The 15,711-nt window shown below is 45.5% G+C and overlaps 1 protein-coding gene across 3 annotated transcripts in view; it reads right to left on the reverse strand.

Moving 5' to 3' along the window:
* Positions 1-11,369: 11,369 nt before the first annotated feature.
* Positions 11,370-15,711, reverse strand: part of PDZRN3 (PDZ domain containing ring finger 3) — a 217,874-nt gene continuing 213,532 nt past the window's right edge. For all 3 annotated transcript variants that reach the window (XM_072941713.1, XM_072941715.1, XM_072941714.1), the window contains 2 exons: positions 14,458-14,574; positions 11,370-13,803 (listed from right to left, as the gene is read on the reverse strand). In XM_072941713.1, coding sequence (XP_072797814.1) covers positions 12,244-13,803; positions 14,458-14,574 — 1,677 coding nt within the window. In that variant the 3' untranslated portion in view covers positions 11,370-12,243. The remainder of the gene's footprint in view (positions 13,804-14,457; positions 14,575-15,711) is intronic.

Raw genomic sequence — 15,711 nt, forward strand, 5'->3', positions numbered from 1 at the left:
TCTTTTTCCTGTGTGTGTCTGTCTCCAGATTCCCCCTTTTTATAAGGGCATCAGTCATATTGGATCAGAGCCCAACCTAAGGATCTCATTTTAAATTGCTGACCTCTTTAAAGACCCTCTCTCCAAATAAGGTCGCATTCTGAAGTACTGGGGTTTAGTTCTTCCACGTATGAATTTGGGGGGCGCAGTGCAACCATAACTTTGAATGTTAGGGAACATCAGGATGGTGATGATGTTACAGCATCTGCCACTCCGGGTGGAGAGCTGGAGGAAGGGGGCTGTTGGCAATGCCTTGCTGTGACCTGTGGGACACTGTGGTATACATAGCACCAGCAGCCTCACGTACTTTGGACCTAGCATTCATTTAATGCTTACAGAGCATCAGTCAGTTTTGCTTAAATCATCTCATCAAATCCCAGTTCCCTGTAGACACCTGCAAGGCTCCTCCCAGATGCCTCTCTTCACCTCTCTGACCAAATCTCCAGTCATTTCCCTCTAGTTTTCCTGTTCCAGCCCGAAGGTGTCGTTTACTTAAGAGGAATCCAGTGTCGGGAAGGCAGGCAGAGGCCGATAGAAAAATCAAGGGCAAATGCATCTGCTGCCTCTTAAGCAGAAGCTCTTACACATCAAAGTCAGGGCATGCCATGTGCTGGGAGCTGATGGATTGTTGAGGGAGCTCCTCAGAGCAATTAAGGTAGGAAATATAGAAGAGCTTATACTGGGCAAAAGTCAGAGAGAAAGCGTGAAGACATTTCTGTATGTACTCTCCACTCAGAAAGTTGTTTTCCAACCAAGGATTGAAGGAAGGGGGCTTTGGGGAAGGGGAATGCCCCTTAGGGACTCTAGGAGACACATGTGTGCCTGAGGATGGCTTGGATGCAGGCAACTGTGGCATCTCTAGGGACATTTTGGGTCCCAGTTGGACAAAGCCAGCTCCTCCACCTGCGTTATGGAGCTGTAACTGCCCAGATACTATACCTGGCCACACACACTCTCAGAGTCTTAGAAAAGAAAGCAGGTTATGTTGTATTCATGGCACTTTTCCAGGATGCTTGTTGGCACCTGAGGCTGCAGGGAGGGAGAGGGAGGCTTGATTGTTTGAAACTGTGGTCCCATGAGGAGTCCTAAAATTTGGATGGTGATGATCTGTGATGGTCAACTTTATGTGCCAACTTGCCTGGCCATGGGGTACCCAGTTATTTGTTCAAACATTATACTGGGTATTCCTGTGAAGGTGTTTTTGGATGAGATAAACATTGAAATCAATAGACTGAGTAAAGCAAATTGCTCTCTCCAGTGTGGGTGGGCCTCGTCTAATCAGTTGATGTCCTGAAGAGAACAAAAAGATTGCTATGCCTTCCAAGTAAGAGCAAGTTCTTTCTGCCTGATGGCCTTTGGACTGGCACATCAGCTTTCTTCCTGCCTTTGGTCTTGAATGGAAACATTAGTGATTCCTGGGTCCTGCTGGCCTTCAGACTGGAACAACACCATTGGCTCTCGTGGGTCTCCAACTTGCTGACTCATTGGCAAATGTTGGGACTTGCCTGCCTCCATAACTGTGTGAGAGCCAGTTCCTTGTTACAAATGCCTTTCTGTCTACATACATACAATCATACATACATATGCGTGTGTACACACACACACACACACACACAGGTTCTCTGTCTCTAGAGAATCTTGACTAATAAAAGGTCTAAGCTAGAAGTTAGCCAACCAAGGCCCATGAGTTAAATCCAGTCTGCCACCTGGTTTTGTACGGCCTATGAGCAAAGAATGGCTTTTACTGATGAATATTTGTAATCAGTTTGATGATAGGAACATTTAACTTTGATTCCCATGTAAGCAAACTGTTACCCACCCCTAGATTCTAGTCTTCTCATTAGTAGACTATTATTACTAAAAATTGTACTCAAGGACTTGGAAATTCATAAAAAGAAGAGCTGTGGAAATTTTTTTCTCTCTCTTCTTGTACAAGTACCTAACATCCTAAAATACTTACTGTAAAGTTTGTTGGCCTGTCATTTAAGTTCTGACTGTCTGCTCTTAGTGAAAAAAATATTGTGGTTATCTTAAAGACATGTACAGCACATTTTTCCCCTTTTATAATTTTAAAAAATATCTGTGTTAATATTCTGCAGGTATTTTTGGACATTAAAAGACAAAAGGAAAATTTCCCAGTGGATGTAATTAGAGCAAAGATTGCATCTTTTTTTCTGGATGAGGGTAGAGGCAGGGGAGGAGGAGAGCCCCTCTGGCCAGCTGGCTTTGTGTGCTCTGCGGGCCAGAACCTGCTCTTTACAGTGTCGTGAGTATCAGCCTAGACTTGGCCTCAACCCCCTCCTCTGGCTGCAGGCGCTCTGAGTCACTGTGCTTGTCTTTGTCATTGCCTTCTTTCATTTGCTGCTGTTCGTCTCCTTTTTATGAAGCCATCTTGAATTTGTCCTGGAGCATTCTTTGTTTATTGCCTTGAAATGATGAGGACTAGGCTCACTTCAGAATACATCACAGAAAGTCACACGACCCAGGGGTCTCCTGCCTTGTTCACTGGGTGCACCTGGGAGCCCCTTTGTCTAAGGTCACTGAGAGTTCATCCTGATGGGAGAGCCAGCCAGGCTTTGTAAATGATGGTCTCAGCTGCACTGGTGGTTTTACATGCACAGCCAAACAAGAAAGGCAGCTGTGCTCACAGAGAGGGTAGGTTTTTCACCTGCTAGTTAAGCTATGCGGAGACCTACCTTTGTGTTCCTTGAGAATATAAGACTTTGGATCCCAGGGTCAGAGACAGGAAAGCTGCAAAGCATGGCTGGTCAGTCAGTCTGACGCCAAAGAAAGTTTTTTCCTACCCCAGGGCTTTTGCACTTGCGGTTCTAGTTGGCTTGGAACGTTCTTCCCCACAACTCTGCATGGCTATCTCTTTCTCAAACTAGATCTCAGCTTAGATATTTAGAGTGGTCTTTGCTGAAAACCCAGTTTAATTTACAGTAGCCCAACTGTTCATTCAACATATTTTATAAAGTGCCTATTATGTCTAGGAACTGTTGTAAGAATTAGGGGTCAAAACAAACACCCACAACCAAAACAGTCAAAATTTGTTTATTTGCAGTATTTCTCAAACTTTGGCATGCATCTAAGTCATCTGGAGGGTGTGGTAACACAGACTGCCTGAGTCCTGAGTGTCTGAATCAGTTGGTCCGGGGTGGGGTGGGGTCCAAGAAATTTGCATTTCCAACAATATCCTAGATGATGCTGGAGTTGCTGGTCCAGGGACCCCAGTTTGAGAACCTCTGGTTTGGTGGGTCATGCCTCTCAGACCTGTGCTTGTTTCCTTAACGTGATTTGCAAGTCTTCTTTGTTTACTTGTCCTTCTTTTTCTTTCTCGCCCTGTCAGAATGGGTACTCTTTGAGGGACGATCATGTCTGCCTGGTCTCCAGTGTCCTTGGTCCCCGCAGAGTGATCAGCACATAGTAGATACCTGACGGCCAAGAAGGGGTGAGGGGTAGCAGACAGCAATGAGGAGCCTCTGTTTGCTACAAGGAGAACCTGGATTTGCTTCTTATCCCCAGTGAAAACCTCTCGTATTCAATCAGATTACCAAAGCGAAAACAAGGCATTAAGCCATGAGAGCCAAGTAAGACTGGAGCAGGCGAGCGAACAGAAGAGAGCATGCGCGTGAGAGAGAGTCCATCCTGGCTGGTGTCCGCACGGCTGGGCGGGCGGGGCGGGGCACGGTGAGGGAGGCCAGTGCAATCAGACGTTTAAGTATCCAGTTTTTTCAGAGTTCCCAGAATTTGGGCAGTGAGATAACTCTTGTTGAGGGCTATCTTCATGCTTCTGTTTTTTAGATTAGAGAGAACTCTATGCTATATCTCCCCGTAAAGGCAACAAGGGGCAAGCCAGTCAGCTGGCCGTCGTGCCTTGACTATACGCAAAATTTTGTGCTGTTCTCTGGCACTGTGTTTCTTTGTTTTTTTTTTAAAAAAAGAAAGAACAAGGAAGCATTTTGGTATAACGTGAGTCACATGCTGATTGCTGTGTTGGTCCGACTGCTGACATCTTCCCAAGCAATACCTTGAGAGGCAGGTGTCCTGGCTGACCACGTGGCGAGCTCTTGAACGTGCTCACTGAGCTGGCTAGTGGATCTCTCATCCTGGCAGGTCTTTTCTCCTTATATCTGAGTAGTCCCTGAGCTCTCATGGGTTTTAGGAAACATTTAATATTTGGTCTTGTTTCGAAACATAAAATTACACACCAACGTGTATACTTCTTTTGGAATTATGCTTGATGCTACCTGAAGGAATGAATTCCAAGCTTGGTGTATAAGTTGTGCTTGTTCTTCATAAGGAAAATCAGATCATGGTGCCTTAGGCAGGTATTAAAGAAGTGACTGATAAGGAAGAAGGCAAAAGCAAACGGGTCAGGGGAGTAGCGAACAGAAGCAGGTCACATTCCTGAAAAGACTGGGTTAAAAAGAGATGGAAGATGTAAAAGTCAGTTAAAAATTGGCCAGATATAAGTCTCCCTTGAAAGTACCACTAAATTGTTGGCTTGGAACTCAGTAAGTGGCTGTGTCCATCTACTTAAGGTAACAAAGTCCATAAAGACTGGCAACAGGGCTCAAGTCCTGCAGAAAGTGGTTCTTAGAAACTCATTTTTTTGTCAGCACCCAGTACCACTCGTCTCTAAGACGCTGCTGTAAAACCATATGGGCAGGTTTTGTTTGTCCATTGTGGGTAAATGTTAGGCATTTGCAAAGTCAACATTCCTTGTCTTAAATGCTCTGCTTCTTAGAAAATGGAAAAGCTTAAATCATATTTAATTAGGGTTTATTTAGCTCCTCTGTGCTTCCAGTCCATCGGCACCAGGACACTTCTTTATGGAAGTGGATGTTTAGTTGCCTTTGGAACCTTGTGTCCTCTCCTCACAACACTTTGGAGATCGTTTACGGAAGAGCTGATTGGGTGGCAGCAGGGGTTGCAAAACCTCCCTCTTGGACTGGAGTCACCGACATTAGTTTACACAGCAGGGGGCCACTAAAGCGTTTCAGAAGGCTGGCTAATTAGAGAAGCGGTGTGGTCCTAAAAGTAAATTGCCTTCTTCATTATGCATTTGCTGGGACTGTTCCATCAGATCAGGTACTCCTCTGGATGGTGGTAAAAACTGGTAGGAAAAGCTCTAGCTGGAAGGGAAGGGAGGAGGAGACTCACTTAAGCTCCTGATCTGGGTATTCATGATGGGTGATGGAAGATGGAGCCTTGGATAGAGAAATGTCTTCTAGCCAGAGGTCACTGTCCACTTTGTGGAAGTGAATTGACCGAGCTTGTTAAGTTGATCATCTGCGGAGTCATAGAAGTGGGTAGCGACAAGGTTATAAACAGGTTTATCACTGAGCTGGAAAAAGGCAGGGCATGAAATGGGGGTCAAGTTATCTAGACTCGTAATGACTAAGTGTTGTGTTCCCCCAGATTCCTATGTTGAAGCCCTAACCCTCAAATGTGATCGTATCTGGAGGTGGGACAATTGGGAGGTTGTTAGGTTTAGATGCAGTCATGGGGGTGGGGCCCCCAGAATGGGATTAGTATAGTTGAAAGAAGAGAGAGACCAGAGCTTTCTCTCTCTGTCCTGTGAACAAGGGAGCCACCTACAAGCCAGAGCGTTGTCACCACCACCCAGCCGGGCCAGCACCCTGACCTTGGACTTCGTCTCCAGGAGTGTGAGAAGGCAATTGATGTTGCTTAAACCCCTCAGTCGACGTGCTTTCGTTATGGTAGCCTGAGCCAGGACGCAGCCCCCTGGTCCTGGAGACACTGCTCCCCAGCACAGTGGTTAAGTGTGGGTGGAAAAAGCAGGTCTCTCTTTGCTCTTTGGCCTGTCCAGCCCTTTCACTTGGAGTGAATTGCTTCCCTAAGTCTTCTTTGTTTTCTTATCTGCAAAATAAGGATACTGAATCCACCCATCTCATAGGCTATTTATGGTTAAGCAAGTTAGTACATGTAAAATATTTAGCATAGTTTCTAGCACAATGATTGGGTGCTTAGTAAATGTTTGCCATATTGAATGTGGATTTGTGGTCCAGTATTTGGCTCCTTCCTGTCTCCCCACTCTTACCACACACCATCCTCTCTTCCATTGCTTTATGAGCTCAAGCCACACTGGTTATCTTTTCAGTTCGTTTTAAGTAAACCTTGTCTCTCCCAACTCAGGGCCTTTGCATGTACTGTTTCCTCTGCCTGGAGTAGAACTCCTGTCTCTGCCTAGTTATATTCACCCGTTGGCTCTCAGCTCACCCAGACTGTTTTAAGAGACCCTCCTTGAAATTGGTGGCACTAGCTCTCCTGTCCACCCCTGACTCTAACCTTGTTGACATTTTAAAAGTATTTGTGTGAAGACTGGATTTTAATTGTCTTTCCCACTAGACTGTAAGCTCCATGAGAATTCATTATGGCCCTAAACCCAGTAGGCACAAAAGCCTCTGGCTGAACAAATCCAATCTGGCTTCTGACACAGCTCTTAGAGCATAGAAGTGGTGATGATTCCTCAGACCTGAAAGTGCTAAATCAAACCCATAGTGTCTGGGATGGCAGTTAAGGAAGAGGAATGAGTGCATGATTCAACATAATATATTTTTGAGAGACCCTGATGTCTAGGGAGTTTCATTTGGCTTTTGAGGATTTTGACAAGAACCACTGAATTGGTAAGCAAGTTTAACTTTGCAATAGCCGCACTGAACTAAGGATCATTAATTCCTCATTTTTCATCTTAAAAAGATGCTGAGTGCACTCAGGTCAGTGCTCCACCATTGAAAGGCAAAACCGTGTTAACGACAAATCACATGCCCCCATGGACTGTGTCCTTTCAGGATTAGTTGAAACTGGGAGCTAAAGAAAAATGGATCATTTAAGCAGAAAAACTCATCTGAATGAAACCCAAAGAACCTCACTTTGTTTTGTAACTGCTTTAGGGAATTCACATTTAATCACAATAGACGAGTTCAGCATTTTCCATGAGAATTCTCACATCTTATCTCCATTTCAGTGATTTCTTTTTGATTAGTTGATACTCTGCAGAAATCCTAACATGCCTAATACAGCCAGAAAATAGAAATGATGGTGGGAATTGCAGTTGCTTCTGGCATAAATTTGTTTGCTTCCTTGGTTTTGAGCTATCTTGCTAACAAGTAACCTGTAACCTTCGCAGGCTACAACTAGATAATTATTTGGTTAGTTTTCATTTTAGTTTATAATCCAAATTAGTTCTCCAACTAGTATTCCCTAGGTGATGTGTAGTTCGACTTCACAACTGTGATTCTTGGTTTTCAATCTCCTGTTTTCATTTTTTAAAATATATTTTTATAGGCATATAGTCCATTTACAATATTGTGTCAATTTCTGGTGTATGGCACAATATTTCAGTCATATAGGAACATACATATATTCATTTTCATATTCCTTTTAACCATAAGTTACTACAAGATATTGAATATACTTCCCTGTGCTGTACAGTATAAACTTGTTTATCTATTTTATATATAGTAGTCAGTATCTGCAAATTTTGACCTCCCAATTTATCCCTTCCCACCCACTTTCTCTCCTGGTAACCTTAAATTCGTTTTCTATGTCTGTCATTCTGTTTCTCTTTTGTAAATAAGTTTATCTTTTTTTTTTGATTCCACATATAAATGATATCATATGGTATTTTTCTTTCTCTTACTGGGTTACTTTACTTAGAATGACATTCTCCAGGTCCATCCATATGGCTGCAAATGGTGTTATTTTAGTCTTTTGTATGGCTGAGTAGTATTCCATTGTGTGTATGTATACATATATTTGCATCTTCTTTATCCAGTCATCTGTCAGTGGACATTTAGTTTGTTTCTACGTGTTGGCTGTTGTAAACAGTGCCACTATGAACATAGGGGTGCATGTATCTTTTTGAATTAAGGTTCTCTCTGGATATATGCCCAGTAGTACGATTGCTGGATCATAGAGTAAGTCTATGTTTAGTTTTTTGAGGAATCTCCATACTGTTTTCCATAACAGCGGCACCAAACTGCATTCCCACCCGCAGTGTAGGAGGGTTCCCGTTTTTCCACACTTATTGTTCATGGACTTCTGAATGATGGCCATTCTGACTGGTGTGAGGTAGCACCTCATTGTAGTTTTGATTTGCATTTCTCTGATCATTAGTGATATTGAGCATTTTTTTTCACATTGCTATTGGCCATTTGTCTTCACTGGAGAATTGCTTGTTTAGGTCTTCTGCCCATTTTCAGATTGGGTTGTTTCTGTTTTCATTTAAAGGATGTGAAGCTTAATTTGTGCCCCAAATTCCTGTATTTTTATACGTTGTCATGTTTTTGCCAGGAGAGTTACAATACTCTGTCATTTAAAACTCAAAGGGAACTGAGTGAAATACCTGTCACTTTGAAGCAGTTTCTTTTGCCATAGTCATGACTAGGTTACAAATAGTAGCGTAACGTGAACAGAGTTAACATTACCTCTTCAGAAGTGCGTGCAGGCATAGTGGTGAGAGGTAAAGGGCTTGGTGTCAAGTTGATGCAAATTGAAGTCACATCTCTGCACTCATCTGGACGAGGTCCTTAATCTGAATCTGAACTGTCTATGAGGCCATCTGCCCAGCAGAACTGCCTCATAGATTTGGCGAGATCATGAGGTCAAATGTTTTACACATACATGCCTGACAGTCTCTGTATTCGTGCTACCCAGTAGGAATAAAGTGTGCATCCCATGTGTGATTTAAATGTTTCTAGTAGCTACATTAAAAAGTAAAAAGGTGAAATTTATTGTAACTTTTCCTTAATCCAAGACATGCACTTTCCTTTTTTTTAAGTACCAAGTCTTTGAAATCTATTTTCTCAGAACACTTCAGTTTAGACTAACAAACTGTTTAACAGCCAGATGTGGCTGGTTGCTGCTGTATTGGACAGTGTAGCCTGGATGGTCAGTATATTCTCATTTCTTTTCCTTTATGTTTTTGAATACGGTGCTGTCATCCATCCAGCAGAGGGGCTGTTACGGAGAATCAGAAATCAGTCCTCGTAGTTCCAAAATTTATTTAGTTATGGGAGAAACAACCATTAGCATAATGACTGGAAGAGTGTAAGTGTTAGTGGTTTGTTGAATTTCAGTGGCTTTATTAGGGTTCTAATGGGGAAAATGTATTCTTTGATATTTAAAATAATCACTGAAATCAAAGAGTGCTAGATAATGCAACTGGAAAAATAGTTTGAAAAATAAGAGCACTGTTCAATTCAGCTGGTCTAAGCTTGTATTTCTTTGCACCTTGAGGGGAGATCCATGAATGGACTTGGGAGGCACAGAAAGTCTCCAAAATTATATGCTATGTATTTGTGTTGTTTATTATACATGTTTTCCTGTGGAGAGAATCCATAGCTTCCATCAGAATCTTAAATGGACCCAGAAAATTAAAAATGTGCAAGCAGCTGTGGTAGCAGAAAGGCCTGTTGGGTACAGGGGTCGTTCTGTTTACAGGGGAACTGGGGTTTCACATCTGGGAGAACAGAAGTTATAAATTGTCTCCTGTCACCATTGCCCAGGAAAATTCTCCAGCTCGGCCACCGGCTGGAAAATGCCTGCACTCAGAGGCACTCGGGAGCTCAGGCTCAATGAAAAATGGCAGATTCACGTCTCCTAGCTTGTGTTCACTCCAGGGCATCCACTGGTGAAATGTGTTTGTGTTTCAGTTGAGGGCACAGGATTGAGTGCGCCTGAGTTAAGTGTGCACACGACAGTGACCTCTCTCCTCTGTGGATGTGGTGATGAGAGCTGTGGAGAGCAGGTTCTAAATTCATATCCCAGTTTGTTTATTAATGAGACAAATTTGTCTCCTTGAGTCTTCTGCTCATTGACAAATGGATGATTTCCAAGGTCTCTTGCAATACCTTTTAGGAGTTGATCTGCCAAATTTGATTTGGGAAATCTTGTATTACATTGCACATTATGACCAAGTGTATCCATATGGAAAAGTGATCTAAAAACTAAGTTGTAATTGACGGATCTGGAATTGGATTTGAACGTATGTTACTGTTTAAATTCCCCTCCACTTTTTCACACATGGCACAGGCTGACCCCTAAATTCACAGGTGCCCGGGGAGCCCTGATTAGAAACCTCTCAGCTTAACTCTGATGTCACCTCGACTGTTTAGGTTGGGCCGTTTGTTCTTGTGGCCACGTGCACCCCTCTGGCCTTTCATGAGAACACAAGGTAGGTGAGCTATGTCGCCAAAGAAACCCATATACTTACATGGAACCTGTGTACGTCTTGCAGCAATTTGTGTTTCATGTGACTGGTGTTTGTTCTCACAGCCCCAAGAAGGGCTGTGAGGTGAGAGAGCTGGAGATGGGGAGCTGCTCCTGGGAGCCAGGGATGCAATTCTGTTGGATGGTGACCTTGGAGAGAATTGGAAAACCGTGGCGCTAATAGTCCACCTTTTGTAAAAATGAATGTAGCGGGTTTAATTATCTTTGCAATGCCTGGTCTGGAAGAGGTAATGAACAGAAATATTAGTAGTGAGGAATAACTATACCAGTGTCTTCATTAAGTTGTTGCATTGGCAGCATGACTGCTAGTTAGGCTCAAGATTTGGGCCACAAGGGAGGAATTTTGGTTTGAATAGGTTGAGTGGGAGGAATGCCTGTCTGACGTGCCGAAACACCTGGCCATTTCAATCAAAATTTCAGTGAGAAAGCAGACATCTAGGATCATGGGAAATGAAAATGATATCCTTCCTGATCATTCATTCACTTATGTGGGTATGAGGTGTTTCAGTAGATATTAAAGCTGAGATTTGTGTGAACACTGTAATCAGGGAACAATCTGCAGCAAATTCATTATGTAGGATTCTGTGGGTTGTTGGAGTCTGAAAGGTACCAGTTTTGAAGCTCTTCCACTTTGGTGATCCTTGTTATTCTATGAAAATACTGTGGAGTCTGGAGGTGCATCTTAGACATGGAAAGTTGGGCCGAGCCACTCAGAGATGTTAGATATTCCAATAGTAATGGTTGCAATGAACCAAAGAGGTCTCATTGCAAACATGATGTTGGTTGATACACTTGCTCACAGTTATTCTAGTGTATAGGATGTTGGGCCAAGTTGAGGCTTTCTGCAAGACAGAGTCAGAATCCAAGATTAAACGGTGAGTTCAGTTTTTTTCCCCCCAACAGACTGGTTTTACAGCTCTCTTTGGGTTCCTGGCAGAATGAAGGCACTGGATGATGTGAAAGACTCAAATTCTTCTAAGGTGACAGGTAATACAATGAAGGAAAAAATACACTGCAAAAGGCTTTTATTTTATAGGCACTGCAAAATGAGGAATCACTTCAAAAACATATCAAATAGAAAATAATAATTTATTTTAACTTCATTTTACTTAATGTATGCAACTAATCATGATTTCATGAATCTGCTTGTAAAAGTCTGTCCCCTCAAATCTACAAAGCAAAGGTTTACTACAATGAGCACTTAAAATTCCACAAACTGTCTCCATCCACAACTTTCCTGTACATGCAAATTCTTCCAACAGGTTGCAGTATCTGCAAACATGCTTTAAACTTCCACAAAGCTGCACGATATTTTGCTTTCTTTTAAAACCTTTCCACTCTGGGGAACTTTAACCAGAAAAAAATGTTTAAATGTGTATCCCAGTTCTAAAAACTGCTGGCTTGGTTAGGTGTATTAAGTCGTTAACCACTGAGTTTGGTGGTTTTGAGTTGAAACTTTGACCTAAATAATATATTACTGGTCACTCGTATGAAACACATTTAGCAGAGTAACATTATAAAATAGGCTTCCATTAAAAATGCATACTGGCAGTTGTATCTGTTTTTGGCAGGAAAAGAAAAGCGTGTGTAACTCTCTCATATGAATATAGTTGAAACAAATTATTTAAACAAATTATTCTGTGAAAGTATGCTTAAAAACACTTTATGTAAAAGGTAACGAGTAAAAAAGTACCATTGCTATCTGGAAAAAAAGCTGTGTTAATATTGCCTTCCAAGATAGTTTAAGGGTGGGTTTTTTCCCACTTAAAATACCTCCCCAACGTCCACCTCCAAATACAGAGTTGTAAGGGTCGCCAATTTCGACTATAAACATGGTGACGGTATTTATCTTATATACAAAAACTTGCCGCATTGAACGAGGCAGGAATTTCTACCCCAATGGTAGTGGTGGTCTCTTTTCTGTACATAACGCACAAGTGAAAATTATACAGTAGTCACCGAGAGGAACGAATTGTATACTCTAGTGCCGTCGGGGGATTTCGTGCCGTGGGTTAAGAGTTCTTGGATGGTCATCCAGTTATCGAAGATCTTTTTATTCCTCTTCTTCATCATCTTTTTGTGGCTGAGTTCGAGGATGTTCATCTCCTTCCTGTCGTCGGCCCCCTGCTGCTCCTTCAGGCAGTCGAGCCGGCTCTGCATCATGAACTCGCGCCTCCGCCTCTGCTCCTTGGCCTTCACCACGTGCTGCTTCCTCTCCTCCTTGCTCCAGTACCGGCCCAGCTTCAGCTCGCTGACCGCGTCGTCGTCCGTGGTCATGCCGCTGCGCTCCTCGCGGATCTTGAGCGCGCGCTCCCGCAGCAGGCGGTCCCGCACCGGCCGCTTGGTGATGTAGCGCGTCCCGTCGCTCCGGATCTTCACTTTCCACTCCATTCGGGGCTCCGCCTGGTTGGCCGAGGTCAGGTCCTTGCACATGCTCACCAGGCTCATCTGGCTCTGCGCGTACTCCACGGCCGACTTCTGCTGGATCAGCTGCATGTAGCTCTGGTAGTGCTGCGCGTGCGCCGGGATGTGGGCGTGCTTGTAGGGCGAGTGCGGGAAGGGCGCCAGGTAGGAGCCGCCCGGCTTCGGGCTGGCCGTGGGGCTGCCGCCGCCGTCGCTGGCTCTCCGCTCCTTGCTCTCCGGGGCCGGGCCGGGGTCCGGCTCTTTAGAAGGGCTGTAGTTCGGGGCGCCCACTTCGGGATCTTCCGTGATGGCGAGCAGATTCTTTGGGGACGGCGCGTAAGCTTCCGCGGGCCCCGTGGCCCCTTCGCCGCCAGGACCGCCGCCCTCGGCCGCTCTCCTCAGGGAGTTATCGGGGGACAGCTCCAAGGTGAGCGGGGTGCTCCGGCAGCTCTCCCCGGTGTTGTAGGCGCTCGAGCTGTCCTTGTCGGACTTCTCGGGCAGCTCGGTGATGTCGGAGAGCTCGTGCCTGCGCACGTCCACGCTGGTGTTGTAGTTGCGGAAGCCGCTGTTGTGCAGCATCCAGGACTCGCGGTACTGCTCCCTGAGCTGCTGCATCTTGTGCGCGCGCACGATGCTCAGGCACTCCAGCTCGATGCTGCGCAGCTCCTCGTTCAGCAGCTCCAGCTCCTTGTCCACGCTCTCGGGGTCGCTCTTGCCGGCGTCCAGGGGGCCGCTGGGGTAGCACAGGCCGTAGGGGCCCGCGCTCTTCACCTGGCACTTGAGCTCCAGCAGCTCCCGGAAGCGCTCGCACTCGTCCGCCGGGATGCCCAGGTAGTCGGCGTCGGCGCAGTCGGCCGAGATGAAGGACTCGTTGCTGAAGGGCAGGTCCCCGCTGCCCAGCGTGTCCTGGCTGCACGTGAGCTGCCGCTGCCCCGCCAGCGGCGGGGGCGCCGCGGGCGCGTCGTCGCCGTTGTTCTCCTGCTCTGAGCTCTCGTCGTTGCGCGTGCTCTCGTCCGTCCGCCCCACGCCGCTGTCCTTCTCGTGCTGGTTGGACAGGATGGTGGCCGTGTCCGTCGTTCCGCCGTCTTCCTCGTGCTTCTTCTAGACGACAGGAAACAAGAACAGACGCGCAGAGTGAGGGAGGCTGGAGGGGTAGCTCCCAGGAGTGACCCTTCCTCTAGGACCGGGGTCTGGGAATCAGCTCCCAGCCAGCTACCTGGGCAGCTGCTTAGCCTCGTTCTCATCCTGGGCCCCATGTAAGAAATGAGGGTAACAGCCACCTTCCCTCAGTGGATGGGTCTAGGTGTTCCAGGACCCCGTGCCGGGGAAGCAGGAGGCACAGACGGCTTCCTTTAGCTCATAAAGAACTCAACAACTCAGTGGTTACGATGACAACCGTGGGTCATGGAGGGGAGCAAAAGGGTGCCGGCAGCTCAGGTTAAACAGAAGGACTTGGTTTACTTTTGGAAACAGGGCTGTATTTTCTCTGATCTACATTACTCCTGGCACGTGTGTTTTCCAAACAGGTATCAGGTGGTCAGTGGGACCTCGCATTACTGCTGTTTAGTAGGTCAGGGCGCACTGTCTTGGCCTGGGAGAATATCAGCGTGCGTTTCACTCGTGGGCAAAGAGAGAAAAGCACGTAGCTCGTTTTCCCTGCCGTCTTCCAGGAGGGGAGGTTTCTCACGGTCTAGCATCATGATGGGAGAGGCAGGGAGCGGATGGCCCCACCACTCAGAGGGGCCGGGGCGTTACCTGCTGCAGCATGCAGGCTGTGAACTGCATGGCCTGGTGGTGTTGCTCCTCCAGCATGTCCATGTGCAGGTCGTCCAGAAAGTCATTTCTGTCGTCATCCATCCAGCCCTCGTCCAGCTGGGGAGAGAAAGCCACCGACACATGTTTGTTTCATAACAGTTTGCTTTTGATTTCGTTTCATTTATTTCTAAGAAAGGACAGTATCTTGGAGGAAAAGATTTCTAGGGTTCCTTCTAGGAGTCATCAAAATGCAACCTGCCCATTGTTTGGCTGTAATCCTTACAGTAACCACAAGCCCAGCCTACACCACACTTCTGGGGACGTGTTGTGTTGTCTGGTTTTTGCAGGGTGAAGCAATTAATGACAGCCGTGATAGCGGCTTTCAGTGAAGGAGGCTACTGAGTAGGGGGTCAGGGACACTAAGCCCTGCCTCTTCCTTGTCCCCCCACCCGCAAGTTCAGCATGCCCCAAAGAGAAAGCACTGGCAGTGTGCAAAGAGTTGTTTCTGACAACCAAGGTATACTTACTAGCTGTTAGTCTTGGGCGAGGCTGATCACTTTTATCAGGCCCTTCTCTCTCTTGCTCATTAAAGAACAGACAGTTCAGGGGTCCGAGATCTACAGCCAATGGGCCATGTCTAGCCTGAAGCCTATTTTTATGTTAAAGGTTTACCTGGGACACAGCCCTGCCCATTGGTTTATATAGTGTGTGTGGTTGCTTGCTTTTGCACTGCAGGGGCAGCAGCGAGCAATCAGAGACCATCTATGTGGCCCCAAAGCCAGATATATTATGTAGCCCTTTAAGAAAGCTTGCTAACCAGTATTTCTTTTCTAAAATTAAAAACTGTATTGTGTGTAAGATGTGCATCATGATGATGATGTACATATACACAGAGAAGTGGTTAGTCAAGCTAACATGCCATCTCCACACAGAGTTACTATTTTTTTGGGTGATGAGAGCACCTTAAATTTACTTCTAGCATGTTTCCAATAGAGTACTCAATACGGTATCATTAATACAGTCTGAGTGCTGTGCAGACCTTGCGTTTACAAATGAGGCCCACACAGATCTAGGCCGGAATATTTGTCAGGCCTTAGGAAGTCACACATCTTGCTGGGCATAACCCTGGTCGTGTTTACGCCTCTTTTCCTTCATGATGATCCCTGCAGTGTAACTGCCCGGGTGGATGGCAGCAGCATCCTGAAAGGATCAAAAATTCAATAGATTCGAAGTCACAGCAAATCAGGTGAACTT

This window comes from Vicugna pacos, chromosome 17 (genome assembly GCF_048564905.1).
Source record: "Vicugna pacos chromosome 17, VicPac4, whole genome shotgun sequence".
Classification (NCBI taxonomy): Eukaryota; Metazoa; Chordata; class Mammalia; order Artiodactyla; family Camelidae; genus Vicugna; species Vicugna pacos.